This window comes from Pristis pectinata, chromosome 7, assembly GCF_009764475.1.
Source record: "Pristis pectinata isolate sPriPec2 chromosome 7, sPriPec2.1.pri, whole genome shotgun sequence".
NCBI lineage: Eukaryota > Metazoa > Chordata > Chondrichthyes > Rhinopristiformes > Pristidae > Pristis > Pristis pectinata.
The window spans coordinates 96,298,728-96,325,192 of record NC_067411.1 but is presented as its reverse complement, the minus strand read 5'-3'; the positions used below and the strand labels follow the sequence as shown (position 1 = coordinate 96,325,192).

General features: G+C 45.4%; 2 protein-coding genes across 4 annotated transcripts in view; both read right to left on the bottom strand.

Annotated features, from left to right (window-relative positions):
- The window catches only part of LOC127572703 (arrestin domain-containing protein 3-like), a 59,255-nt gene extending 35,848 nt beyond the window's left edge, over positions 1-23,407 (bottom strand). For 2 of the 3 annotated variants that reach the window (XM_052020228.1, XM_052020230.1), the window contains exon 1: positions 23,131-23,407. The gene's annotated coding sequence lies outside the window, so the exon portion shown is untranslated. Of the gene's footprint in view, positions 1-4,589; positions 4,764-23,130 lie in introns of those variants that run through there. The other variant, XM_052020229.1, reaches the window with a different exon arrangement.
- Positions 1,837-23,497, bottom strand: LOC127572704 (arrestin domain-containing protein 3-like). Its single transcript, XM_052020231.1, has 3 exons — positions 23,271-23,497; positions 4,815-4,956; positions 1,837-1,936 (listed from the first exon to the last, which is right to left on the bottom strand). The coding sequence occupies exons 1-3, from the start codon at positions 23,373-23,375 to the stop codon at positions 1,866-1,868; spliced, it is 318 nt and encodes a 105-aa protein (XP_051876191.1). The 5' UTR covers positions 23,376-23,497; the 3' UTR covers positions 1,837-1,865.
- Positions 23,498-26,465: the final 2,968 nt, after the last annotated feature.

Here is a 26,465-nt window from a genome sequence, read left to right as displayed (position 1 = left end):
CCCTCATGATTTAATACACCTCCATAAGGTCAACCCTCATTCTCCTACGGTCCAATGAATAAAGTCCCAACCTGCTCAACCTCTTTCTATAATTTAGTCCCTTGAGTCCCAGCAACACCCTTGTAAATCTCCTCTGCACTCTTTCCAGATGGCATTTTTCCTATATCGTGGTGGTCAAAACTGAACACAATATTTCAAATGCCTCACCGACATCTTGTACAACTGCAACATAACATCCAAACTTCTATACTCAGTGCCCTGACTGATGAAGGCCAGCGTGCAGAAGCCTTTTTCACCACCCTGTCCACCTTCCTAGGTCCCTCTGTTCTACACATTCTCCATGGCCTTACCATTCACTGTGAAAGCCCTACTCTCATTTGTCTTCCCAAAATGCAACACTTATCTGAATTAAACGTCATTCAGCATTCCTCAGCCCACTTATTCAGCTGATCAAGATCCCTCCATAAACCCTGATAACCATCTTCATGGTCTATGGCACCACTATTTTACTGTCATCTGCAAACTTACAAACCATGCCTTGTACATTCTCATCAAGTCATTGATATAGATGACAAATAGCAATGGACCCAGCACCAACCCCTGGGGAGCACCACTAGTCACAGGCCTCCAGTCCAAAAAACAATCTACCACCATCACCTCTGCTTCCAACTACCAAGCCAATTGTGTATCCAATTAGCCAGCTCTCCCCGGATCCCATGTGATATAACCTTCCATAGCAGCCTACCATGTAGAACCTTACCAAAGGCCTTAATAAAGTCCACATAGACTATGTCTACTACCCCCCACTCATCAACCTTCTTGGTTACTTAGTCATTGAGTCATAGAGCAATACAGCACGGATACAGACCCTTCGACCCAACAACTCCATGCTGACTACAGTGCCACCCAGCTAGTCCCAATTTCCTGCATTCAGCCCATAACACTCCAAGCCCCCCCCCTCCACGTACCTATCCAAGTGCTTCTTAAATGATACTATTGTACCTGCCTCACTCACTCCCTCGTTCCATATACTCACCAGCCTCTGTGTGAAAAGGTTGCTCCTCAGGTCCCTTTTAAATCTTTCCCCTCTCACCCTAAATCTATGCCCCCTAGTTTTGGACTCCCTTACCCTGGGGAAAAAAACTGTTACCGTCCACCTTATCTATGCCTCTCATAATTTTAAACCTTTCGATAAGGTCGCCCCCTCATTCTCTGACATTCCAAGGAATAAACCTCGCCTGGCCAACCTCTCCCTATAACTCAGGCCCTCCAGTCCTGGCAACTTCCTCTGAAATCTTCTCAGCACTCTTTCTAGTTTAACCACTTTCCAATAACAGGGTGACCAAAACTGTCCACAGTGCTCCAAGTGCAGCCTCATCAACGACTTGTACAACTGCAACGTAACGTCCCAACTCCTAGACTCATTGCCCTGACTGATGAAGGCCAGCATACTAAATGCCTTTTTCACCACCCTGTCTACCTGTGACACTGCTTTCAACAAACTATGCACTTGTACTCCTAGGTTCCTCTATTCCATTACATCCCCTAGTGCCCTACTGTTCAGGGTACAAGTCCTACACTGGTTTGACTTTCCAAAATGCAACACATAAGAACATAAGAAATAGGAGCAGGAGGAGGCCATCTGGCCCATCAAGCCTGCTCCGCCATTCGATAAGGTCATGGCTGATCTGGCCGTGGACTCAGATCCACCTTCCTGCCTTTTCCCCCATAACCCTTAATTCCCCTGCGATGCAAAAATCTAACCGCGTCTTAACTATATTTAATGAGGTAGCCTCACCTCACACTTATCTGTATTGAAATCCATTTGCCACTCCTCAGCCCTGTATTTATTTACTTTCCATGTTTTAGGATATCCAGCACCTCCTCTGCTGTAAAGGTGAACTCTCCCCGTTAAATAAAGTCTTCATGTCTTTCTCTACAGTAAAAAACAGAGGAGAAATATTCATTGAGGACCTCTTCCATCTCCTGCAGCTCCACACAAAGATGTCCACTTTGGTCTTTGAGGGACCCTATTCTCTCTCTAGTTACTCTATGTTCCTTAATATAAAATCTCTTTGGATTCCCCTTAATCCTTTCTGCCAAAGCTATCTCATGCTCCCTTTTTGCTCTTCTGATTTCCTTCTTGAGTACACTCCTGAACACCTACAGTATACTCCAAGGATTCACTTGATCCCAGCTGCCAGTACCTGACCCATGCCTCCTTTTTCCTGACGAGAGCCTCAATATCCCTCGTTATCCAGGGCTCCCTACTCCTGCCAGCCTTGCCCTTCACTCTAGCAGGGACGTGCAGACCTTATACTCTCGTTATCTCACTTTTAAAAGTCTCCCACTTGTCAGACATACCTTTGCCTGCAAACAACCTACTCAATCAACTTTTGCAAGTTCCTGTCTAATAACATCAAACTTTATCTTGCCCCAGTTTAGAACTATAACTTGAGGACCAGATCTGTCCCTTTCCAATACTAATTTAAAACTAATAGAACTATGGTCACAGGTCCCAAAGTGCTCCCCTATTGACAGCTCAGTCACTTGTCCTGCCCTATTTCACAAGAGTAGGTCAGGTTTTGCCCTCTCCCTAGTTGGGCCTTCTATATATTACTTATGTCCATACTTATGAATAAATATCACTTATTTAAAATCATCCCAGGTACCTAAGAAACAAGGCAATGTGCCTTAATGACTACTGCCGAGTGGCTCTGACATCCACTATCATGAAGTGCTTTGAGAGGCTGGTCATGGCATGCATCAACTCCAGCCTCCCACACAACCTCGACCCACTGCAATTCACCTACCGCCGAAACAGGTCTACGGCGAACGCCATCTCCCTGGCCCTACACTCAACTCTGGAGCATCTGGATAATAAAGACATCTACGTCAGACTATTGTTTATTGACTACAGCTCCGCCTTCAATACTATAATCCCGAGCAAATTCATTTCCAAACTCTTAGACTTGGATTCAACATCTCCCTTTGCAACTGGATCCTTGATTTTCGACCCACAGACCGCAATCAGTGAGGATAGGCAGCAACACCTCCGGCACGATTATCTCAACACTGGTGCCCTCAAAGGCTGTGTCCTCAGCCCTCGACTCTATACCCTATACACTCGGGACTGCGTGGCCAGATTCTGCTCTTACTTCATCTGCAAGTTTGCAGATAATACCACCGTAGTGGGCCATATCTCAAACAATGATGAGTCGGAGTACAGGAAGGAGATAGAGAGCTTAGTGACATGGTGTCACAACAACAACCTTTCACTCAATGTCAGCAAAACAAAAGAGATGGTCATTGACTTCAGGAAGGAGTTGGTGCACATGCTTCTGTTTACACCAATGGTACTGAGGTCAAGGTGGTTGAGAGTTTCAAGTTCCTAGGAGTGAACATCACCAATAGCCTATCCTGGTCCAACACATAGACGCCACAACCAAGAAAGTTCTCCAGCACTTTTACTTCCTGAAGAGGCTAAAGAAATATGGCATGTCCCCTTTGACCCTCACCAATTTTATCAATGCACCGTAGAAAGCATCCTGTCTGGATGCATCACGGCCTTGGTATGGCAACTGCTCTGCCCAGGACCGCAAGAAACTGCAGAGGGTCGTGGACACAACTCAGCATATCACAGAAACCATCCTCTCCTTCAGGGACTCTGTCTATACCTCTCACTGCCTCGGTAAAAACAGTCAACTTAATCAAAGACCCCACCCACCCCAGACATTCTCTCTTCTCCCCCCTCCCATCGAGCAGAAGATACAAAAGCCTGAAAAGCACGTACCACCAGGCTCAAGGACAGCTTCTATCCCGCTGTTAAAAGATTATTGAATGGTTCCTTAGTACGATAAGACGAACTCTTGACCTTACAATCTACCCCATTATGGCCTTGCACCTTATTGTCTACCTGCACTGCACTTTCTCTGTGACTGGAATACTTCATTCTGCATTCTGTTATTGTTTTACCTTGTACTACCTCAATGCACTGTTGTAATGAACTGATCTGTATGAACTGTATGCAAGACAAGTTTTTCCCCTGTACCTCGGTACATATGACAATAATAAACCAATTTATTTTTTTATATATCATTTCACAGGATATACAGAGACACAAAAGGCAAGTTGACCCACTGACCCTCTGCTCCTCCCGGGGTCTCCTGTTACACAGTGGGACTTGCTGTGACCCCACCCACGATAGAGCGTGAGGAGACCCCCTACTCTCTGTTACGCTAACCACTGCATGGTAGTGTAGTGGTTTGCGTAACGCTACTACAGTGCCAGTGATCCGGGTTCATTTCCCGCCGCTGTCTGTAAGGAGCGGCTGTGTGGGTTTCCTCCGGGTGCTCCGGTTTCCTCCCACATTCCAAAGACATACGGGTTACAAGTTGTGGGCGTGCTATGTTGGCACCAGAAGTGTGGTGACACTTGCAGGCTGTCCCCAGAACACTCGATGCAAAAGATTTCACTGTGTGTTTTGATGTACATGTGACTAACAAAAACATCTTTATCCACAGGGAGATGTCTAAACGCAGTGTCACGGAATTCCAGCTGGCAGAAGAAAAACAAAGCTGAGCGCTCACCATTGCAAAGGCAGAAGTTTGCACATTTACCATCCTCAACTTGAAACGTGTTCCGACCTGACAACAGCAAGGCGGAGAGCACTGTGCAGCCGGTGCCTCTGCTCTGCAGCTGGTCACAGGCACAAGCGGCGGACGGAGAAGCAGCCACACGCCGCTGTTGCTGGGTTGATGGACACTTTGGAGCCGGGATTGTTCATCACCTCGGCAATGCGAGCGCACACTTACCGGTCCCAATCAGCAGGTACTTGTGTTTGAAGTATCGGAGCTCCTGAGTGTAATGCCGAGTTTGACTGGACTTGGAACCGGACTGTCTCTCCGTCCAGTGGACGTACGCCTGGCCTTTGGCGTGGATTTTAAGGACTTTCACCTCGGTCTGATCCGTGAGCTCCAGCACAATCCGTCCGGTGACCCACTCCCCGCAGGAGTAGGTAGGGCGGTCGTAGCGGATCGCGAAGGTCTTCACTCTGCCCATGGGTGTGGTCGGTGCACAGAGAGGTCGGTCCGGGACTGTGCTGGGACCCCGTCCTCGGCCGACTGGGGAACTCAACACCGTTTCGGGATGGTCACTGACTCAGTTCTGGGAGCGGATAATGGGCTCCACCCCTCTGAAGGTCTCTTGGCAAACTGCCAGAGGAGGCTTGTCTGTATTTAGTTACTGCTTCCGTTCTGAGGAACAGGGATCTGACAACAGTAGAACATAACCAAACTGCACGCACTCTCAGTCCAAGCTGTGCACTGAAGAGGGAAATGTTTTCCCTTTTGGGCTTTATGCTGTCTGTTTCCTCTTTTGTGTCGGCTTTAAACTGAACAGCGCACGGAAGCTCGTTTTTTAATTTCAGAAATAAACTATGTTTACAAAAAAATGTGCACTAGAAATACGAAGATCAGCGTTCCTTAACTTCATAGTGTCTTTCAATCTATAGATTCACGGTGTTTTTGGACGTATATGTTTGTGGTGTTGGCACATTCTATGCATTAGGCACCATTGGCACTCATGAGGCCTCTGGACAATACAACCTAAGTGTCTGAGAGGCTTTTACAGAGGACCTCAATGTCTAGTGGCTAGCAGGACTTTAGACTGCAGTCCTTCACCACCAAAAACCTTCGCATTGGCTGCACTGAGCTTCAGTGCATCCCTGAGCATTGGCTGCATTGAGCTTTGCATTGGCTGCACCGAGCTTCAGTGCATCCCTGAGCATTGGCTGCATTGAGCTTTGCATTGGCTGCACCAAGCTTCCATGCATCCCTGAGCATATACTCCTGCAGCCTGGAATGTACCAGGCTGAAGAATTCCCTTACGGACAGCTTATTGTTCTGGAAGGCCAACAGGTTTCGGGCAGACCAAAGTGTACCTTTCACCGATTTGAAAATCTTCCAGCAACACTTGATGTTTGCCTATAGATCAGCGTGTCCTCTGATGCACAGCTGTTTGGGATGAACCTTGACAAGGCCCCATTGCATCCTATTCCCTGCCTTCTTTACAATGAGGTGGGCGATCATCTCATCCTCATCAGAGCTGTCTCGGGGGCAGCGCGCGTTGTGGGTGAGGGCCCCTGGAAGGTCAGTTGTGATCAGTCCGTGTTTTTATCAGTGTCAAATCGGGGATAGTTTGTAGTTTAAAATCAATTCCGCTCGTGGCCTATCTCCCCCACACTATGTGAAGAAATGGGAAATGGCATTGCTGCTGGTGATCAGTTCCAGTGGGGAATCCAGTCGTCACACCTTACCAAATCTACAACTAGCAACAGAAACAGAGCCATCAGAACGGAAACAGGCCCTTCGCTCCATCGTGTCACTACTGGCGACAAAGCACTCATCCATACTAACCTCATCTTCCAGCACTCAACCCATAGCCTTCTTTACTATGGCATTTCAATTGCCTATCTAAATGCTTCGTAAATGCGGTGAGTATCTCTGCCTCCCTCATCCCCCTTCCCTCAGGTAGTGAGTCCCATATTCCAACCACTGTCTGGGTGAAAAATTCTTCCTCAAGTCCTGTCTAAAATTCCTTTCTCTCATCTTAAACCATACCCTTTGGGTGGAGAAAACTCTCCTAAGAGGAAAAAATTCTCACCATCTATACCCTTCATAATTTTGCATTCCTTAATCAAGTTCACTGATTTTCGACATTCCAAGGAAAATAATCCTAGTATCCAGTCTTTCCTCATGACTGAAAAACTCCATCCCTGGAATCATCCTGGAGAATCCTCTCCACACCCTCTCCAGTGCAATCACATTTTTCCTTTGGTGGGTAATCAGAACTGTACACAGTACTGAAGTTGTGGCCTGGCCAATATTTTATAAAATTGTATTATAGTCTCCTTGCACTTATATTCGGTGCCCCTGCAATCTTAAACACCTTAAATACCTTCGTAAACACCTTATCTACCTGTGTTGCTGCCTTCGTGGATCCTTTGACAATACACCAAAGTCCCTCTGTCCCTCAGTACTTGCTAAAGTCTGACCGTCATTGTATATTTTCCAGCCTTATTTATCCCAAAACGTATCATCTCCCATTTTGGTCAGATTAATTTCCATCTACCATTTCTCTGGCCACCTTACCAACTGAGCAATATCATTCTGGAGCTGAAGACCATTATAAGATAGCTTTATTAGTCACATGTACACTGAAACACACAGTGAAATGCATCTCTTGAGTAGAGTGTTCTGGGGGCAGCCCGCAAGTGTCGCCACGCTTCCGGCGCCAACATAGCATGGCCCACAACTTCCTAATCCGTACGTCTTTGGAATGTGGGAGGAAACCAGAGCACCTGGAGGAAACCCATGCAGACACGGCGAGAACATACAAACTCCTTACAGGCAGCAGCCAGAATTGAACCCAGCTCACTGGTGCTGTAATAGCGTTCCGCTAACTGTTATGCTACCATGCCTGCTACTATCACTATCAACCACTTTCTCACTATCAACAATGTCACCAATCTTCCCATCATCTGTGAACTTACAAACCACACCTGCTACATTCACATTCAAATTGTTGATGTATACAGTAACAGTAAGGTCCCAGCACTGACCCCTGTGATATACCGTGGGGCAAAAGGCTTCCAACAACAAAAACAATCCTTGACTTTCTGCCTCCCATCATCAAGCTAATTTTGGACCCACGTTACTAAATTGCCCTGGATCCCTTGGGCTCCTACCTTTTAGACTAGTCTCCCATATGGGACCTGGCCAGAGGCCTTGAGGATGTCCACACAGACTACATCAATTGCATGATCCTCAGCAGCACATTTAGTCACCTCCATAAAAATTTCAATTAAATTCGTCAGATAGGATCTCCCCTTAAAAAGCCTTGCTGACTATCCTTGATCCTGGTCTCTGCACCCATCCAAGCATTCCTGGATTCAGCCCATCCATTTCACACATACTGCAGTGACAGGGGGTATTATATTACAATAAACCATGTGAGATTAGTCATAAGCCCGAGTGATGCCCATGTAGGCTACATCAACAACACTACCATCATTAGCATTTAGCCAGATAGGATCTTCCCTCAGAAAGCCCTGTTGATTATGCTTGAGTAATCCCTGCCTCTCCAAGTGCAGGTTAACCCTGTCCCTCAGAAATCTTCCAATAATTTCTCTGCCGCTGATGTTAGACTTGCTAGCCTGTAATTACCTGGTTTATTCCTGCAGCCCTTTTTCAATAGTACCACATTGTCTGTCCTCTGGTTGTCTGGCTTCTCTTCTGTGGCCAGAGAAGATTTCAAAAATTGACGAGATGTCAAGTCTGATAATAGCTGTTGACAAAGTGACTGTGGCTTAAGAGAGCCAGACATGCAAAAGTGAGAGCCTTGGTCACCTTTATAGCCACAGTCAATCATGACAGCCACATCACGCAAGTACATTGCAAGACGCTCACTGATACACTCCCCTTCTCAGCTGTTTCTTCTCTCACTCCCCACTCCTGCTTGCTGGAGAAGGTGAAGCATAACAGGAAAGCAGCAAGAAAGAATTGCAGGAGGACAAACAAGCCTGCATATTATAACACTCAGGTGGAAACAGTGCTCTGTAATATGGGATTGGGACATCCTGTGATAGAGAAAGCAGGGGATGATAGATTGATTAGTCCATGATATATCATTGGGAAACCATTAAAGCCTATAACTTAGTGTAGAATCATGATGCACATTTCAGCCTATCAGAAGAAGCCAGCATACACTTGTGAAGTGCTTGGTCAATCCAGTTGAATACTTGAAAGGGCATTGGACAGGTAGATGCCTTGTGATGTTATTCCTCTGGTTTCTCAGAGGCATTTGAGACAGAAACTGTAGGTGAAGAGAGTCAGATATGGAGAGCCTTGATCATCTTTATGGCCATAGGCAGTGTTGTATTCTGAGGCTGCACTTGTGGCTGTGGCCATTGGCTGGTATGATCACAATTCCTTTTGTGAGGTTGGGATGCTTCTTGCTAGGGATGATGTAAAGGCTCTTGACATATGTCCCCTTGGTCTTCCCTCTTCCAGCAGGTTGTCCTCTCTGTGTGCCTCTCATTAGGCTCACTTGCTAAAGGAAAACCTAACCTGAAGCAACTTATTTCAGCACAAGCATATAAGTAAACAGGGAAGTATTACAGTGCCATCTGCACTACTTCCTGTGGAACATACATACTTTGCCCAGGTATAAGAAAGGATACAAAGCAGGTGAAATTGTACCAGATAAGATATCTTTATTAGTCACATGTAAAATTGAACACACAGTGAAATGCACCTTTTGCATAGAGTGTTCTGGGGACAGCCCGTAAGTGTTGCCATGCTTCTGGCGCCAACATAGCATTCCCACAACTTCTAACCCGTTCGTCTTTGGAATGTGGGAGGAAACCGGAGCACTCGGAGGAAACCCACGCAGACATGGGGATAACATACAAACTCCATGCAGACAGCGGCGGGAATTGAATCCAAGTCGCTGGCGCTGTAAAGCGTTACGCTAACCGATACAAGATTCTAGAAGAGTGAATCCAAAGGTAACCTGTAAGTAGTTTAGGATCTCTTAAATTAGGCAAAGAATACAGAAGCAAAGGGAGGAAAATGTAAGGGGAAACAGAAGCAGCAGAGTAGATTCCAGGCTCGGTAGTGTAGCGGTTAGCGTAATGCTTTACAGCGCCAGCGACCCGGGTTCAATTCCCGCCACTGTCTATAAGGAGCTTGTACATTCTCCCCGTGTCTACGTGGGTTTCCTCCGGGTGCTCCGGTTTCCTCCCACATTCCAAAGACGTACGGGTTAGGAAGTTGCGGGGCATGCTATGTTGGCGCCGGAAGCGTGGCGACACTTGCGGGCTGCCCCCAGAACACTACACAAAAGATGCATTTCACTGTGTGTTTCCATGTACATGTGACTGATAAAGGTATCTTATCAATGGGACTCAATAGGCATCACTGAAAAATACAGGAGACTTCCTCCAGATCATGCCGCCTTTTTGTCTGACTTTAGTCCAAGTCCAAACATGGACCAAAGACTGAATTCTAGAGGTAATGGAAGGGTGAGTGCCATTGACATTAGGCAGCACTTGCCCATTTGTGGCATCGACAGGTAAAATTGAAGTCAATGTGCATCAAGGGGAAAACATTCTAACGGTGTAGTTTACCTTACACAAGGAAAGGTGGCTGTGATTTTTGGAGATCAATTATTCAGCCCCAGAATATCATGGCAGGAGTTGTTCGGAGCAGTGCCTGAGCCAACCATCTGCAACTACTTCATTAATGACCTTACTTCCCTTGTAAAGTCAGAAGTGGTGATGTTCCTGTTGATTGCACATCATTCAATTCTATTCAAAACTTCTCAGCAAATGGATCAGTCAATTCCCACAAGTACCATGTACAGGTAACATTCAGGCATAGGCTGATAAGGTTTCAATTTACGACCAGTAATTAGACCAGTTCAGGACAATGACTGCAAGTTTACAATGGATCAATAAGAACTGAATGGACAACTGCAGAGGAAGATAGAACGAGTGATTTAGTGTGATGTGTACGTCTCTGCCTGTCTAGTAGGATCCTGACAACACTGGGTGGCATGTGTTGTTGAGTGTCGAACTGGATGCCAAGAAAGTGCGAGTACTCGTCGCAGGGTGTGGGGCAATGGAATCTAAGTTGTGGAGATCTGGGTCCTTTCAGGATAGGTGCTAGTCTGAATCTGCTGAGTTCCTCCAGTGTTTTTATGTGTTGCTCCAGATTCCTGCATCTGCAGTCTCTTGTGTCTCTAGGTGCTAGTCTTGTCCTGAATACCAGCCCAGCATTTAGAGACACTGAATAAGGGAATGGGATGTGGTGTTCAAAGGTGAAACGGGCATGGCCTGGAAAAGCTTACAAAGATGAATTGCTGATTGCCTTGGAAAATGCGGCAAATCACAGACGGGTCTTGGGAGAGAGGGAATTTAAGAAAGAGAACAGTGAGGTCCTGAAGCATATCAACGTTACAAAAGAGTAGGTTACTGGCAGCATTGAGACATGTAGAGGTGGCTAAATCTCCAGGTCCTGACCAAGTGGTGTCCCATTGTAGGAAGCAAGGGAAGAAATTGAAGGGGCCTGGCAGAGATTTTTGTATTTTCCTCAGCCACAGATAAGGTATTGGAGGAATGGAGGGTGGTTAATGTTGTGCCTTTATTTAGAAGGGCTGCAAGGACAAGCCAGGGAACTACAGGCCGGTGAGTCTAAAGTCAGTGGTGGGAAAGTTACTGGAGGGGATTCTGACAGATAGGATCTATCAGCATTATGAAAGGCAAAAACTGAGGTTGCAGAGGAGATTTCCCAGGATGTTGTCTGGATTGGAGAGCATGTCTCATGAGGATAGGTTGAGTGGGCTCGGGCTTTTCCTCTTTGGAGAGAAAGGAGGATGAGAGGTGACTTGATAGAGGTGTACAAGATGATAAGAGGCATCGATCGGGCGGACGGTCAGAGACTTCTCCCCAGGGCGACAACACGAGGGGACATAATTTTAAGGTGATTGGAGGCAGGTGTAAGGGGGACGTTGCTTTACACAGAGAGTGGGACGCACTGCCGGCTGAGGTGGTGGGGGCGGATACATTCGGGACATTTAAGAGACTCTCAGATAGCCACATGAATGATAGAAAAAATAGGGGGCTATGTGGGAGGGAAGGGTTAGAAAGATCTTAGAGCAGGAGAAAATGTTGGCACAACATTGTGGGCCAAAGGGCCTGTACTGTGCTGTAGTGTTCTATGTTCTGTGTTCTATGATTGGGGATAGCCAGTATAGCTTTGAGTGTGGAAGACCGTGTCTCACGACTTTGATTGAGTTTTTGAAGAGGTAATCAAGAGGATTGACGAGGGCAGGATGGTGGACGTTGTCTTTGACAAGGTCCCGCATAACAGGCTGATTCAGAAGATTAGATCATGTGGCATCCAGTGGAAGTTTGCCAATTGGATATAAAATTGGCTTGGTGGAAGGAGACAGAGGGCGGTGGTGGTTCTTCAGAAAGGAGGCCTGTGGCCAGTGGTGTGCCGCAGGGATTGGTGCTCAATTTGCTGCTGTTTGTTACACATATTAACGATTTGGATGAGAATGTAGGTGGTTAGTAAGTTTGGAGATAACTCCAAAATTAGTGGTGTGGTGGAGAGTGGGGAAATATTATCTCAGACTACAACAGGATCGAGATCAACTGGGAAAGTTGGCCAAGGAGTGGCAGAAGGAATTTAACTTGACAAGTGCGAAGTGATGCATTTTTGGAAGTTAAACCAGGGCAGGACAGACACTGTGAATGACAGGGGCCCCGGGGAGACATCGGGCGTACAAGTACGTAGTTCCCTGAAAGTGGCAACACAGTTGGACAAGGTGGTGATGAAGGCATATTTCTCAGCTGTACAAGATGTTGGTGAGACCACATATGGAATACTGTGTGCAGATCTGGTCGCCATAAGGATGTGATTAAGCTACAGAGGGTGCAGAAAGGATTTACAAGGAGGTTGCCAGGACTGTGGGGTCTTAAGTTATGAGGAGACACTGTATTGGCTGGCACTGTTTTCCCTGCAGTGAAGGAGGTTGAGGGGTGACCTGACAGAAGTTTATAAAATCATGAGGGGCATAGATAAGGTGGACAGTCAGTCTTTTCCCCAGGGTAGGGGAGTCCAAAACAAGAGGCCATAGGTTTAAGGTGAGAGGGAAAAGATTTAAAGCTGTCCTGAAGAGGAAGTCTTTTACACAGAGGGTGGTGAGTATACGGAACGAGCTGCCAGAGGAAGTGGTAGAGGCAGGTACAATTACCACATTTAAAAAGTATTTGGACAGGTACATGGATAGGAAAGGTTTAGAGAGATATGGGCCAAATAAGGGCAGATGGGACTAGTTAAGGAAGACATCTTGGTTGGCACGGATGAGTTGGGCCGAATGGCCTGTTTCTGTGCTGTATTGCTCCATGACTCTGGAGTCTATCCTGGAGTATCACAAGGCCTGAGATTGGAGAAAATAAGAAGGTCTTGAATTAGTTTGATCTGAAGGTGTTTGGACGAATGTGTGTGCAGGATTGGTAAGTTCCAGCACTTACATGTTTTAAAATTTATGGACTTTCTTGAACTGAGCTGCTTTGTATTGATTATCCTTCGAGAACAGGCTGTATTCGGTTTTCTGAACTGACTTAAGGTGAGTGAATGCTCTGAGAAAGTGAAAGCAAATGTTGCATGGAGTTTGGGCAACTTGTGAGTCGGATTGTTTTCTCTGGAGCATCAGAGGCTGAGGGGAGACCTGACAGAAGGTTATAAGATTCTGAGAGGCAGAGATAGTGTAGACAGCCAAAGTCTTTTCCCAGGGTAGAAATGTTGAATACAAGAGAGCGTAGCTTTAAGGTAAGAGGGGAAAGTTTAAAGGGGATGTGCGAGGAAAGTTTGTTTACACAGAGAGTGGTAGGTGCCTGGAATGGGCTGTGGGTGGAAACAGATATGATAGTAGTGTTCAATAGGCTACAGATAGGTACATGAATATACAGGGAAATGGAGGGATATGGATCATAAGATAAGATTTCTTTATTAGTCACATGTACATCGAAACACCCAGCGAAATGCATCTTTTGCGTAGAGTGTCCTGGGGGGCAGCCCGCAAGTGTCGCCACACTTCTGGTGCCAACATAGTATGCCCACAACTTCCTAACCCGTACGTCTTTGGAATGTGGGAGGAAACCGGAGCACCTGGAGGAAACACATGCAGACACGGGAGAACGTACAAACCCTTACAGACAGCGGCGAGAACTGAACCCGGGTCCCTGGCGCTGTAAAGCATTATGCTGACCGCTACACTACCGTGCCTGCATGTGCAGGCGTTGGATATTTAGAGTAACAGGGAAAGACAATGCTTATTGAAGATTGGAGGCAGGAAGTACAGGGTGAACGAGTACAGAAGGGAAACCAGATCGTGTCTGGAGACACATTGACAGGGGCAACTATCAGCAAGTTACAGGGAAGGGTACAGGGAAATGCCACAACCTGATCACTCAGAAGCCTCAGAATTACGGGTGAGACTCAGTTTCACAGCTTTCAGCAGCACAAGGATGTCACAGCAGCAGGTAGACAAGGAATGTGGGGCCTGGCATTTGTGTGAAGGAATTCCTGCAAGGGTTCCAGCTGGAGGAAAATACTTACCCAACTAACTATGACGGGCAAGCGAGCTGAGCTGAAGCAAAGGTGGAAAGATGTGACATCTTGTTGGTTTAGAAAGTTCAGGAACACAAAGGGAGATCAGACACAGTCCGTTGGATGAACGCCATAATGCAATCTATCATGATGTGTTGAAGGCCAGTTGCCCCCAGCCTGGATGGGAGCTTTCACTGATAGGATTCGTTTGCCATAAGACACGTCAGGGAGTGGCATCAAGGACCAGCCCTGGTGGATAGCTATCTCCCTGAAGCCCCCGACAGGCAGTTTGAAGGGGACCGCATGGACAGAACAATCCTGGAGTTGACTCCATGGTAACCTATCTCTACCACTTTTGGGACCCACCAATATAATTGTAATTGCCCTAATCCGAATATATCTCTACCAAGGCATTCAAATGAACGAATTAAGTTCCCTTCATGTTCATTATCCATAAAAACCACTGCTCACTGCCCATGACCACAGCATCAGACATGAGTACTTTGATTATGCCATCAAGGCTCTCCACCACAGGGTAGCTAAAATTATGCAGAAAATCAACCTTACTTCAGGAAAACTAGCTAGATAAAGGTACAGTTTTGATCGTACATTTCCAGGATGTGGTTAACCACTTAGAGCAAGGTGCTGTCACAATTCATGTCAGAACTGATGAAGTTAGAAATCAGACAGAGGGGTATAAGCATCAGGTGGTTGAGCCACAATGTGTACAGCAACTGGACAGCAGAGATGGATCAGCAAGATGCTATGAATGATGTAGCCACCAAATTCAACATAGCCAGTTCTCTCGTCAACACTATGGATATGGCAGGCGTAGATTATGCCCATCAAGGCTATCTGCTACAGGGTGGCTATGGTTTATGCAGAAAATGAATCTTTTTCAGAAAGGAAACTGAATAAAGATATGGTGGTGATAGTACATTCACAGGATGTGGTTAACCACCTAAAGCGACATGTTGTCACTATTAATTGGTATTGGTATTGGTATTAGTTTATTATTGTCACTTGTACTGAGGGTAGAGTGAAAAACTTGTCTTGCATACCATTCATACAGGTCAATTCATTACACAGTGCAGTTACATTAAGTTAGTAAAAACAATAACAGTACAGAGTAAAGTGTCACAGCTACAGAGGAAGTGCAGTGCAATAAGGTGCAAGGTCACAACAGGGTAGATCGTGAGGTCAGAGTCCATCTCATCGTATAAGGGAACCATTCATAGTCTTATCACAGTGGGATAGAAGCTGTCCTTGAGCCTGGTGGTACGTGCCTCAGGGTCCTGTATCTTCTACCCGATGGAAGAGGAGAGAAGAGAGAATGACCCAGGTGGGTGGGGTCTTTGATTATGCTGGCTACTTCGTCAAGGCAGCGAGAGGTAAAGACAGAGTCCAAGGAGGGGAGGCTGGTTTCCGTGATGTGCTGGGCTGTGTCCACAATGCCATCATTGACGATGTCAGAAATTAAACTCACCTGTAAGCCCACCTTTTGTGTCTTCCCCTCAAAAATACTCTGCTTGGCTAGCGTGAAATACCGGTTGTGTAAGCAGTGGTTTTCAACTTTTTTCATGCTGCGGCCCCCCAGAACATGTCCTTGTTAGATGGCAGACCCCCAAAGCCCAAAAAATCAAACAATCGATAATTCATGCATACAACACTTAAATTACTGCACATAGTCCGATAATCACCAGCGATGTCTTTCAGTGTTCAGTTCAATGTGAAGGTTTGTGCCTGTTTTGCACTGCAGAGTTTGTCCAAATGTGGTGGTATGTGCGACATCCTCAATATTCAGTCTTGATCTGTATTTGGTTTTCATGGCAGTGACTGCAGAAAATGCTATTTCACACAAGTAAGTGGTTGCAAATTGGTAACAGAACATTGACGGCTTGCCGGACGGCAGTGACATGCTAACCAGAACGACAACAGTGACATTCGGTTGAACTGCAAGCGCAAAGTCCTGTCAGATGACAGTTCAGCCAATTCTTCTTGTTCACGTCCAGTTAAATCAGTAAGCATGCATTCAAACGGATTTCGAATCCAATCAAACATGTTCGTGTCATCCTCGCCGAAATACTCATGGAAATAATATGACAGCTGTTGAATATGGTTCAAAACGGTGCTCGCAATGGCCTCTGTCTTAGTCTCGTTCACTGTCAGAAAGTCAGCCAGCAACGGAAACATATCATAAGACGCCTTGCTCGCATCTTCCCTTCCAGATACGGAGCTTTTTCTGGAAGGCATTGATTTTGTCATGCGTTTTCAGAACATTTGAGCCAGGTCCTTGCAATGATAGATTTAAGCTGTTCAAATGTTCTGTATGTATCTGACTTCTGTATGTAGCAACAAGTGCTTATGCTCGGCTTCCATTTCATGGCATATGTTTTCAAACAAACGATGATTGAGCGGCCTGGCTTTGATAAAGTTAACTAATTTTAATGCACGTGGAAAGCACATCCGCAAGATTTTCATCCATATCCTTTGCAGCCAAAGCCTCACGGTGAATCATGCAGTGGGCTGCTGCTACATGTGGAGCTACTTCTTTCCCTCATGCGACTAGACCCGACTTCCGTCCCGTCATTGTGGCAGCACCATCCATGCATACTCCAATACACCGTGTCCACGCCAATGCCGATTGTACAAAAAAAGTGTCAAGCACACGGCAAAGTTCTTCACCGGTTTGCACTCCCTGGGAGCGCCTTGCAAAACAAAAAGTCTTCCAAAGCCTCTCCTTCCCAGCAATATCGAACATAAACCAACAACTGCGCAGCACTGGCAACATCAGTACTTTTATCGAGCCGAATCGCAAATCTGACTTGCTGAAGACATGCTATCAGCTGGCTCGGTATATCTTCCGCCATATCGCCAATTCCTTCTGCTTACTGTGTTATCAGACAGTGGAATAGCTTTCAGTTTTTGACTGGATTCTTTTCCCAGTACAGCTTTGCACATATTTACTGCTGCAGGCAGTATAAGCTCTTCTCCAATTGTGTGAGGCTTTCTGGAACGTGCTATTCGTAACGCCACCCAATATGATGCGCAAAGAGCCTTCTCATTTACAGTGGCGCAGGCTGTCATTTTGCCTTTCTGCTTGAGAGACAGCTCCTTTTGCCACTCAAAATATTCCTTCGGCTTACTGGCAATATCTGGATGCACTGTTGTTAAATGGCGCTTCCATTTTGCTGGTTTCATTGCATCGTTGGACAGTGTTTTCAAACACAGGGACACAGAGAGGTTGGTCCGCATTTGTCCCCACTGCGATGAAGCCATATGAAATGTATTCTGGATCGTACTTGTGTTGTTTTCTCTTTCGGTCACCCTTATCCCCTTCATCATCAGACTCTTCCAGTTTCTGGTCAGCTTTTCTCTTCAGAAATGTCTCCACACTCAGCAATACACGCTGGACAGTTTAATTACTATTACTAATAAACAAAATTATCAAAACCAATCTAAAATTTACACACTTGTGCACTTTTCATTTAACAGTGACGTCACTATGGCATAAATGCATGGTAAGTAAGCAATGTTATTAAGGCACACCAACGTCACTCAGTCTCGCTAACACTACAGTGCACAACAGAATAGTAGTGAGTAGTGAACACTACTGACTACTCTGACTACACAAATCGAATGTTAAGCAGCAGCTTACCAGAAGGGAACACCGTCTAAGCCTCTAAGGTTGTTGCCTATAACAGATAGAATAGATATGGCCGATTTTCTGAATAGTGGAAAACTGGAGCAAGCAAGTAAGCTATGTCTTTGTAACAGGTCGCTTTTCCATTTTTTTCTTGGCTTTCTTGCGGACCCCCTGGCAACCCGCCCGCGGACCACAGGTTGAAAACCTCTGGTGTAAGATACCAGTTAGAAAATATGGTAGAGGATCCGCCAGGACAGTGCCTCCACCACCATGTGGTTAGTTTCAGGTATGACATCCCCAAGATATAGAATGTTTAACTAAACTAAAGGGACATATTAGTGAGCCACAAAAACTCGACTGTGTCCTCACACAAATAAGTCCTTTAAGAATAAGATATCCATTCTCCAGGACTACTCACACCAGTGGGACTTGGGACTCAGAATATAAATCTGTCCATGCATTTGGGTTATCTCTTACGTGTTGTAATTGGTCAGTGAGAGATAATTACAGGAGACAAGACAGGAGAGTACAATAATAAGGGCAAGGCACACCAGATCACTGGCATCAATGAAGATCTATATGTAGAAACATTCTGATGGGTACATCCAGTAAGATCATAGCAACTGATAGTACCTCTAAAAAGGTGTAAAGTTTGATCTCCCTGGCACACCTAGTACAGATTTCTGTCCAGGATGCCAACAGTGGGTATGTTAAGGGACAGAGGAGCTGTAGTTTGTAGCAAGGAATGTAATCTGAAGAAACAGTTTAGTGCAGAAGGCACTACAAGACACCAGGCTTCAATCTATTGCATAATTGCCATACATTGTATTGAAGCTACAGCAGTAACTGTATTGAAATGACAGCAGTGAACAGCTGACATTTGTACTGAAACGGAGGGCATCAGTCAGTAAGAATCCACATCACAACCTTGAAATACAGACTGAAATGCTGAAAGCCAGGAACAGTAGTAACATGAGGATGGTGAACAATAGATGGAGTTGTGAATAGATGTGGAAATGTATCAGTTGGCCAAGGATAGCCCTCAATGGTAATCAGACAAGTTATGAATGTATGTATGCATTGGGCATCAGGAACACAATACATTTGAGAATGTAGCTGTGCAGCACAATTGCATCAGGGGAATGTTAAAAATGTTAAATTTTTAAACTGTAAAATAAACTCATGTATTCTGATTCTGGTGAGATTCTCATTTTTGAACTCCTTTGCATTGCTTGCATCAATTCCAAATAAGGCTTGTTAGATCTCCAACCCTGGCCTCCATGAGGCTTAATCCACACAGCAACAAGCTGCCAGAGGAAGTGGAAAAAGTGGGAACAATTACAACATTTAAACAACTTTTGGACAGCTGCACGGACAGGAAAGGTTCAGAGGGATATGGGCCAAACACAGGCAAATGGAACTAGCTCAGGTAGGCACCTTGGTCGGCATGGACAAGTTGGGATGAAGGGCCTTTTTCTATCCTGTATGACTCTATGACTCCAGCAATAATTAAAATTAGCTTTTCATTTTTTTTTCATATCAATATTAAAATATTTTTGTTGGCAATCGTTTTTGAGAAACTGGGTTGAACAGGTTAATTGCATCTTCCGTGTTCACCTGTCTCAGTCGACTGCAAAAGTGATCTCACAGATCTATTTTGAAGGAGAAATGAGAGTCAAAAAACTGAAGGCGACACTAACAGAATGCAAGAATGACAATGAAAACCGAATCACTAGCGAACAGTAAATGTAACCCTTTAAACACACAAAATGGAACTAATCCAGGGAACTAGTTCACCTAGCATCAGTTGTAGGAAATGTGCTGGCAAAAATTTTACTTTTGTTGACAAAGGATTTTTGTCTTAAATGACCTAACACGCTTACTCTGTAAAGAAACTAGTATTCCTTGCAACAATCTGAGAGCCTCTTCATTGTGTTACACTGTAGAATTTCAAGAAAGACTCCAGAACATTCTTAGGCTTTCAAAGAGGTGCTGCACAATAAATTTATGACAATGATCAGGGCATATAGAACCAGGCATCAGATATAGAAGGTACTGAAATATATCAGCATGGTAAAAAGTAAGTTAGGAATTAATTACAAATTTCTCGGATTGTGGCTGTGGTTGTGAATGCAGTTACGTACATGCTGTCAAGTGTTTGTGAAGTGGAGCAGAGAAGTCGATTATCTGTGGCATGGAGCAGTGGTTTGTGTTGTGGGGCGTTAATGGAGAGGAGTAGTGCTTGTGGTGTATCTGTAGGGTGGAGTGCAGCTGAAGAAGTAGCTTAAACAAATGGTAAAAAGTTTCAAATATTTGAGCCTATTTTAAAGTGTTCCTGACGTGTCTTATTTTATTATCATTGCAGTAATGGAACAATGATGCAAAGATTGTTAACATTAAGATAAAGGTTGTTAAGCAAATAGGACATGCGTTAACCTTGGAATCCAAATGGCGTAAAGTCAAGAAGGAAAGTTTGATGATCAGTTTAGTCAAAAATATTGCTGTCTCCAAAGAAGGTGCTGAAAGATAATTATGTTTAAAACTTACAGAATGTGAAAATATTACTTATGTATAGCATGATCTGTCTGGATGGCACACAAACAGAAGTTTTTCACTGTATCTCGGTACATGTGACACTAATAAACAAATCTTATCAATGTTATTATTTAGACTGTGGAACAGTTGAAAGCAAATATATACTGTGGAACAGAACACATACGTTAAGTCTACTGGAACATGGTAATGAATATGGTATTGGAAAAAGTACAGTAGGGACAGAACACTGATAAAGAGATAAGAGACTACAAATGAAGGAATGAGTCATTTGTGGCACCATGTCATTGAAGTAAATAAAGCCCTGGGCTTCATGAACAGAATTATTGAGTGCAAAAACAAGGAAGTTATGTCGAATCTTCATTGAGCCATAACTAGATGACAACTAAGAAACTAATGTGTCCATTGCTGATCACCTCACTTTAGGAAGGATGTGAAGGTCCTTGAGAGAGTGTAGTGGAGATTTACCAGTGTGGTTCTGGATAATTTTTTGCCATTAGGTCAGGAAGTTGATGCTGTTCTGCATGGAGCAAAAGAGGTTGCAGAGGGATTTGACACAAGTGCACAACATTTTGAATGATTTAGACAAGAATAACCACTCTCATTAGTTAATGGTACATGGATGAGTGGAGACAGATTTCAGGCTTTGGCAGAAATACTTTCATGTAGCAATCGGTAATGATCCAGAACTTGCTGCCTATGAAAATGGTGGAAATTAACATAATCAATTTTTTCAGAAGGAAATGGGTTGGTGTGTGAGGGAAGTAAATTTGCACAGCAAAATGGGCATTTAAGTAATGAAACAGACTGGATTACTCGACGATGGGAAGGAATCCATTGGCTCTATAGCTCCACTACACCAGATAAGGAAAACCTCCCAAACAGAGATCCACTCTGCCAATCCACATAATTAATGCAGCACCCTCAACACTCAAATACAGTGCCTAAAAGTCTCTGACAATGTGTAACATGAGGGAATAGTTCTGGTGGGCACAGATCTGTGACGATATATCACAGGTCTGTCCACAGTATAAACTCTGGAAGACAATACCAGTGAGCACAGTTCTGTCACCATACATCACTGAGGTAAAGTACTGGCAGGTATGTCTGACACTGGCTCCACTGGGATGCAGTATTCGTGCGCACTGGTTAGAGTACATGTGGGAACAGAAAATGTACAATCACAGGGTACAGTAATAGCGAGGAAATGTCAGTCTTTAAAATAGTAATAGCATGTAGTATTGGTTGATTTACGTATATCACTGTACAATACTAAGAAACAAAATGGGGGGTCTGCACTGCACACCATTGGGTACAGTACAAGTGGGCACAGGTCTGTCACTCTATGGACAATGATTACAGAACTGATGGATATAGATCTTCTATCGGATATCACCAGCTTATAGCATTGGTGGACACAGGCTTTTCACTATATCAATTGGGATACAGTACTGGTGGGCACTGGTCTGTCACTGTATAACACAAGAGTACAGTACTGGTGGACACAGGTCTGTCACTGTATTACACAAGGGTATAGTACTGCTCGGCACAGGTTTGTCACTGTATAACACTGGGGTACAGTACTGGGTGGGCACTTGTCTGTCACTGTATAACACAAGAGTACAGTACTGGTGGGCACTGTCCATCACTGTCGAACACTGGGGTACAATACCGGTGGGAACAGGTCTGTCACTGTATAACACTGGGGTACAATACCGATGGGAACAGGTCTGTCACTGTATAACACTGGGGTACAGTACTGGTGGGCACTGGTCTGTCACTGTAGAACACTGGGGTACAGCACTGGTAGGCACAGGTCTTCACTGTATAAAACTGGGGTACAGTACTGGTGGGCACTGGTCTGTCACTGTATAACACAAGAGTACAGTACTGGTGGGCACAGGTCTGTCACTGTATAACACAAGAGTACAGTACTGGTGGGCACTGGTCCATCACTGTAGAACACTGGGGTATAATACCGGTGGGGACAGGTCTGTCACTGTATAACACTGGAGTACAGTAACCGGTGGGCACAGGTCTGTCACTGTATAACACTGGGGTACAGTACTGTGGGTACTGGGCTGTCACTGTAGAACACTGGGTACAGCACTGGTGGACAAAGCTCTGTCACTGTATAACACTGGGGTACAGTACTGGTGGGGATGGGTCTGTCATTGTATAACACTAGGGTACAGTACTGGTGGGCACTGGTCTGTCACTGTAGAACACTGGGTACAGTACTGGTGGGCACAGGTCTGTCACTGCATAACACAAGAGTACAGTACTGTGGGCACTGGGCTGTCACTGTAGAACACTGGGTACAGCAGTGGTGGACACAGCTCTGTCACTGTATACACTGGGTACAGTACTGTGGGATGGGTCTGTCACTGTAGAACACTGGGGTACAGCAGTGGTGGACACAGCTCTGTCACTGGGGTACAGTACTGGTGGGGATGGGTCTGTCACTGTAGAACACTGAGGTACAGCACTGGTGGACACAGCTCTGTCACTGGGGTACAGTACTGGTGGTGATGGGTCTGTCACTGTAGAACACTGGGTACAGTTACTGGTGGGCACAGGTCTGTCACTGTATTTCACTGGGGTTCACAGGTCTCCCTCTGCGACAAAGAGCTGTTTGGTGAACTGTTTTGTTGAAGTGTTGCACAGTGACGGCACAATCGGCGAACTGGGTTGATGGAAACCACGAGTCAGATTGTTTATGGTCTCTCTGCGATGCAAGGGCACACCTACCTGCTCTAATGGGCTGGTACCTGTGTTTGAAGTATGGTGCTCCTGGGTATAAACACGAGTGTGATGGGAGTTGGAACGTAGTGTCCTTCCGTCCAGCGCACGTACGCCTTGCCCTTGGCGAGGACTTCAAGGGCTTTCACCTCGGTCTGATCCGTGAGCTCCAGCACAATCCGTCCGGAGACCCACTCCCCGCAGGAGTAGGTAGGGCGGTCGTAGAGGATCGCGAAGGTCTTCACTCTGCCCATGGGTGTGGTCGATGCACAGAGAGGTCGGTCCGGGACTGTGCTGGGACCCCGTCCTCGGCCGACTGGGAACTCAACACCGCTTGGGGATGGTCACTGACTCAGTTCTGGGAGCGGATGATGGGCTCCACCCCGCTGAAGGTCTCTTGGCAAACTGCCAGAGAAGGTGTGTTTGTATTTAGGGCTGGTTCCTGGAATTTCACAATAGAATTTGAATATCTACTATCAGTCCGAGCTGTGTGTACAGTGAAGGGAAAGAATATTTCTCCTTCTGGCTTTATGTCCTGGGAGCTTCTTCCTCCAGAGAGCGAATTTAAATTGAACAGCCCACGGTAACACAAGTTGGGATGTAAATTATGAGCAGTCCATGTTTTATCGTTGTCAGATTGGGGAGTTTGCAGTTCAGGACCATCTCCGGCCGCTGCCTGTGCGACCCTCATAGGGGTAACAGTATTGCTGTTGGAGACCAGTTTCTGCACCAATCTCCTTGTCAGGTCTTACCAAACTTGGGGACTGCAAACAGCTACAAGGAATGGTATTAGCTGTTGATAGGGTTACTGTGGCATAAAAGAGCACCCTGATCTGTAGTGTATTGGACACAATTAATTCATCTGAAGGAGAGCAATAGCACATACACTGAACAGTGAAGAAAAAATCTGTTCATTAGCTACACGGAACAAGGCTAAGTATAGTCATACAGCACAGAATTAGGCTCTTCGGCCCATCTCGTCAATGTGAACTAGTCCCAGTTGCCTGCATGTGACCCATTTCCCGCTAGGCCTTTCCTGTCTGTGTACATGTCTTTTAAGCATTGCAATTGTACCCACCTCTGTAACTTCCTCTGGCAGCATGTTCCACCATGCTCTGTGTGAAAAAAAGTTGTCCATCAGGTCCCTTTTAAATCTTTCCCCTCTCACCTTAAACCTATGCCCTCTAATTTTAGACTCTTCTACCTGGGAAAAAGATGGTGATCATTCATTTTACTAGATTAGATTTAGATTAGGGTGCATGAAACTCTTTAAAACCCTCATGATTTTATACACCTCTATAAGGTCACCCCTCAACCTCCTACACTCCAGGGATAAAAGTCCTAGTGTATGGAGCCTCTCCTTAGAATCCAAGCCCTCCAGTCCAGATCTTCAGTGGAAAAGTATGAAGTGATACACTTCTGGAGAAAGAATTTGAAGGCAGGATTCTTAGCAGTGTGGAGGAACAGAGGATCTCAGGGTCCACGTCTGTAGATCCCTCAAGGTTGCTGCGCAGGTCAATAGGGTTGTTAAGAAGGCGTATGGTGTGTTGGCCTTCATTAGTTGGGGTATTGAGTTCAAGAGCCGCGAGGTAATGTTTGCAGCTCTATAGAACTCTGGTCAGACCACACTTGGGGTATTGTGTTCAGTTCTGGTTGCCTCATTATAGGAAGGATGTGGAGCTTTGGAGAGGGTGCAGAGGAGATTTACCAGGATGCTGCCTGGATTCGAGATCATGTCTTATGCGGATAGGTTGAGTGAGCTCGGGCTTTTCCTCTTTGGAGAGAAGGAGGATGAGAGGTGACTTGATAGAGGTGTACAAGATGATAAGAGGCATAGGATCGAAGTGGACAGTCAGAGACTTTTTCCCAAGGCGAAAATGCCTAACGGAGGGAGCATAATTTTAAGGTAATTGGAGGAAGGTATAGGAGGGATGCCAGAGGTAAGTTTTTTACACAGAGAGTGGTGGCTGTGTGGAATGTACTGCCGGCAGAGGTGGTGGGGGTGGGTACATTAGGGACACTTAGATAGTCACATCAATGATAGAGAAATGGAAGGCTATGTGAGAGGGAAGGGTTAGATAGATCTTAGAGCAGTATAAAATATTGGCACAACATTGTGGGCCGAAGGGCCTGCACTGTGCTGTAATGTTCTATGTTCTAAGTTACCGAAGCATCTTAATGTGGTGGTTCGTTGTGGCATCATTGACTTGAACACTGAATCTGTGGTGTGCTGCTTTAAGCTTGCTATTCAGTCAAGACATTCCATCATTCAAGTAAATTGCAATACTGACTCACGTCCCCTTCTTATCCCTTCCCCTCACTCCCCACACCCCTTGCAGGAGAAGGGTTAGAGGAGAGAGCAGGAAAAAAAACTGCAAGAGAATGAATGAGCGTACATGTTCTGTCATTCAGGGAGAAACACTGATCTCAAACATGAGGTGGGAAATCACGTGAAAGAGGAAACAGAGGATTATAGATCAATTAGTTTGCCATATATTGTTGGGAAACTATTAGAGCCTTTAACTGAGGTTGGAGCAATCGAGACAGGGGAAATATTCAGCTGATCAGCGGGAGCCAGCACACACTTGGGTCGTTCATGCTTGGTCAATCCAAGTTAATTGCTTGAAAAGGTAACTGAGGTATTGGACAGGTAGATGCCGATGGATCCGATGGATGTTATTGCTACAGTCTTTCAGAGGCATTTGTTGAAGAGACTGTAAGTTAAGCGAGCCAGGTATGTCATGTTGAAAGCCTTGGTAGATGATGTAAGAGATTTGCACTCTAAAGGCTCTTGACAAAGAAAGCTCACCAGCGCCTCTAACTTCCTCAGGAGGCTAAAGAAATTCGGTTTGTCCCCTTTGACTGGCACCAACTTTACTGATGCACCATAGAAAGCATCTTATTGTGGATGTATCACGGCTTGTATTGGCAACTGCTCTGCCCAGGACCGCAAGAAGCTGCAGAGAGTTGTGGACACAGCCCAGTGCGTCACGGGCACCAGCCTCCCCTCCTTGGACTCTGTCTTTACCTCTCGTTGTCTTGGTGAAGCAGCCAGCATAATCAAAGAGCCCACCCACCCGGGACATTCTCTCTTCTCTCCTCTCCCATCGGGTAGGAGATACAGGAGCCTGAGGGCACGTACCACCAGACTTAAGGACAGCTTCTACCCCACTGTGATAAGACTATTGAACGGTTCCTTTATACAATGAGATGGACTATGACCTCACGATCTACCTTGTTGTGACTTTGCACCTTATTGCACTGTACTTTCTCTGTAGCTGTGACACTTTACTCTGTACTTTTATTGTTTTTTACCTGTACTACATCAATGCGCTCTGTACTAA

Bases quoted from the DNA above. Each gene is read 5' to 3' on its own strand.
- LOC127572704 (XM_052020231.1), bottom strand. From the start codon at position 23,375: ATGGGCAGAGTGAAGACCTTCGCGATCCTCTACGACCGCCCTACCTAC. The intron at 4,957-23,270 runs GTGAAAGCCCTT...GATCAGACCGAG, and splicing joins AGCTCACGGATCAGACCGAG to GTGAAAGTCCTTAAAATCCA. The intron at 1,937-4,814 runs GTAAGTGTGCGC...TTTTTACTGTAG, and splicing joins GTACCTGCTGATTGGGACCG to AGAAAGACATGAAGACTTTA.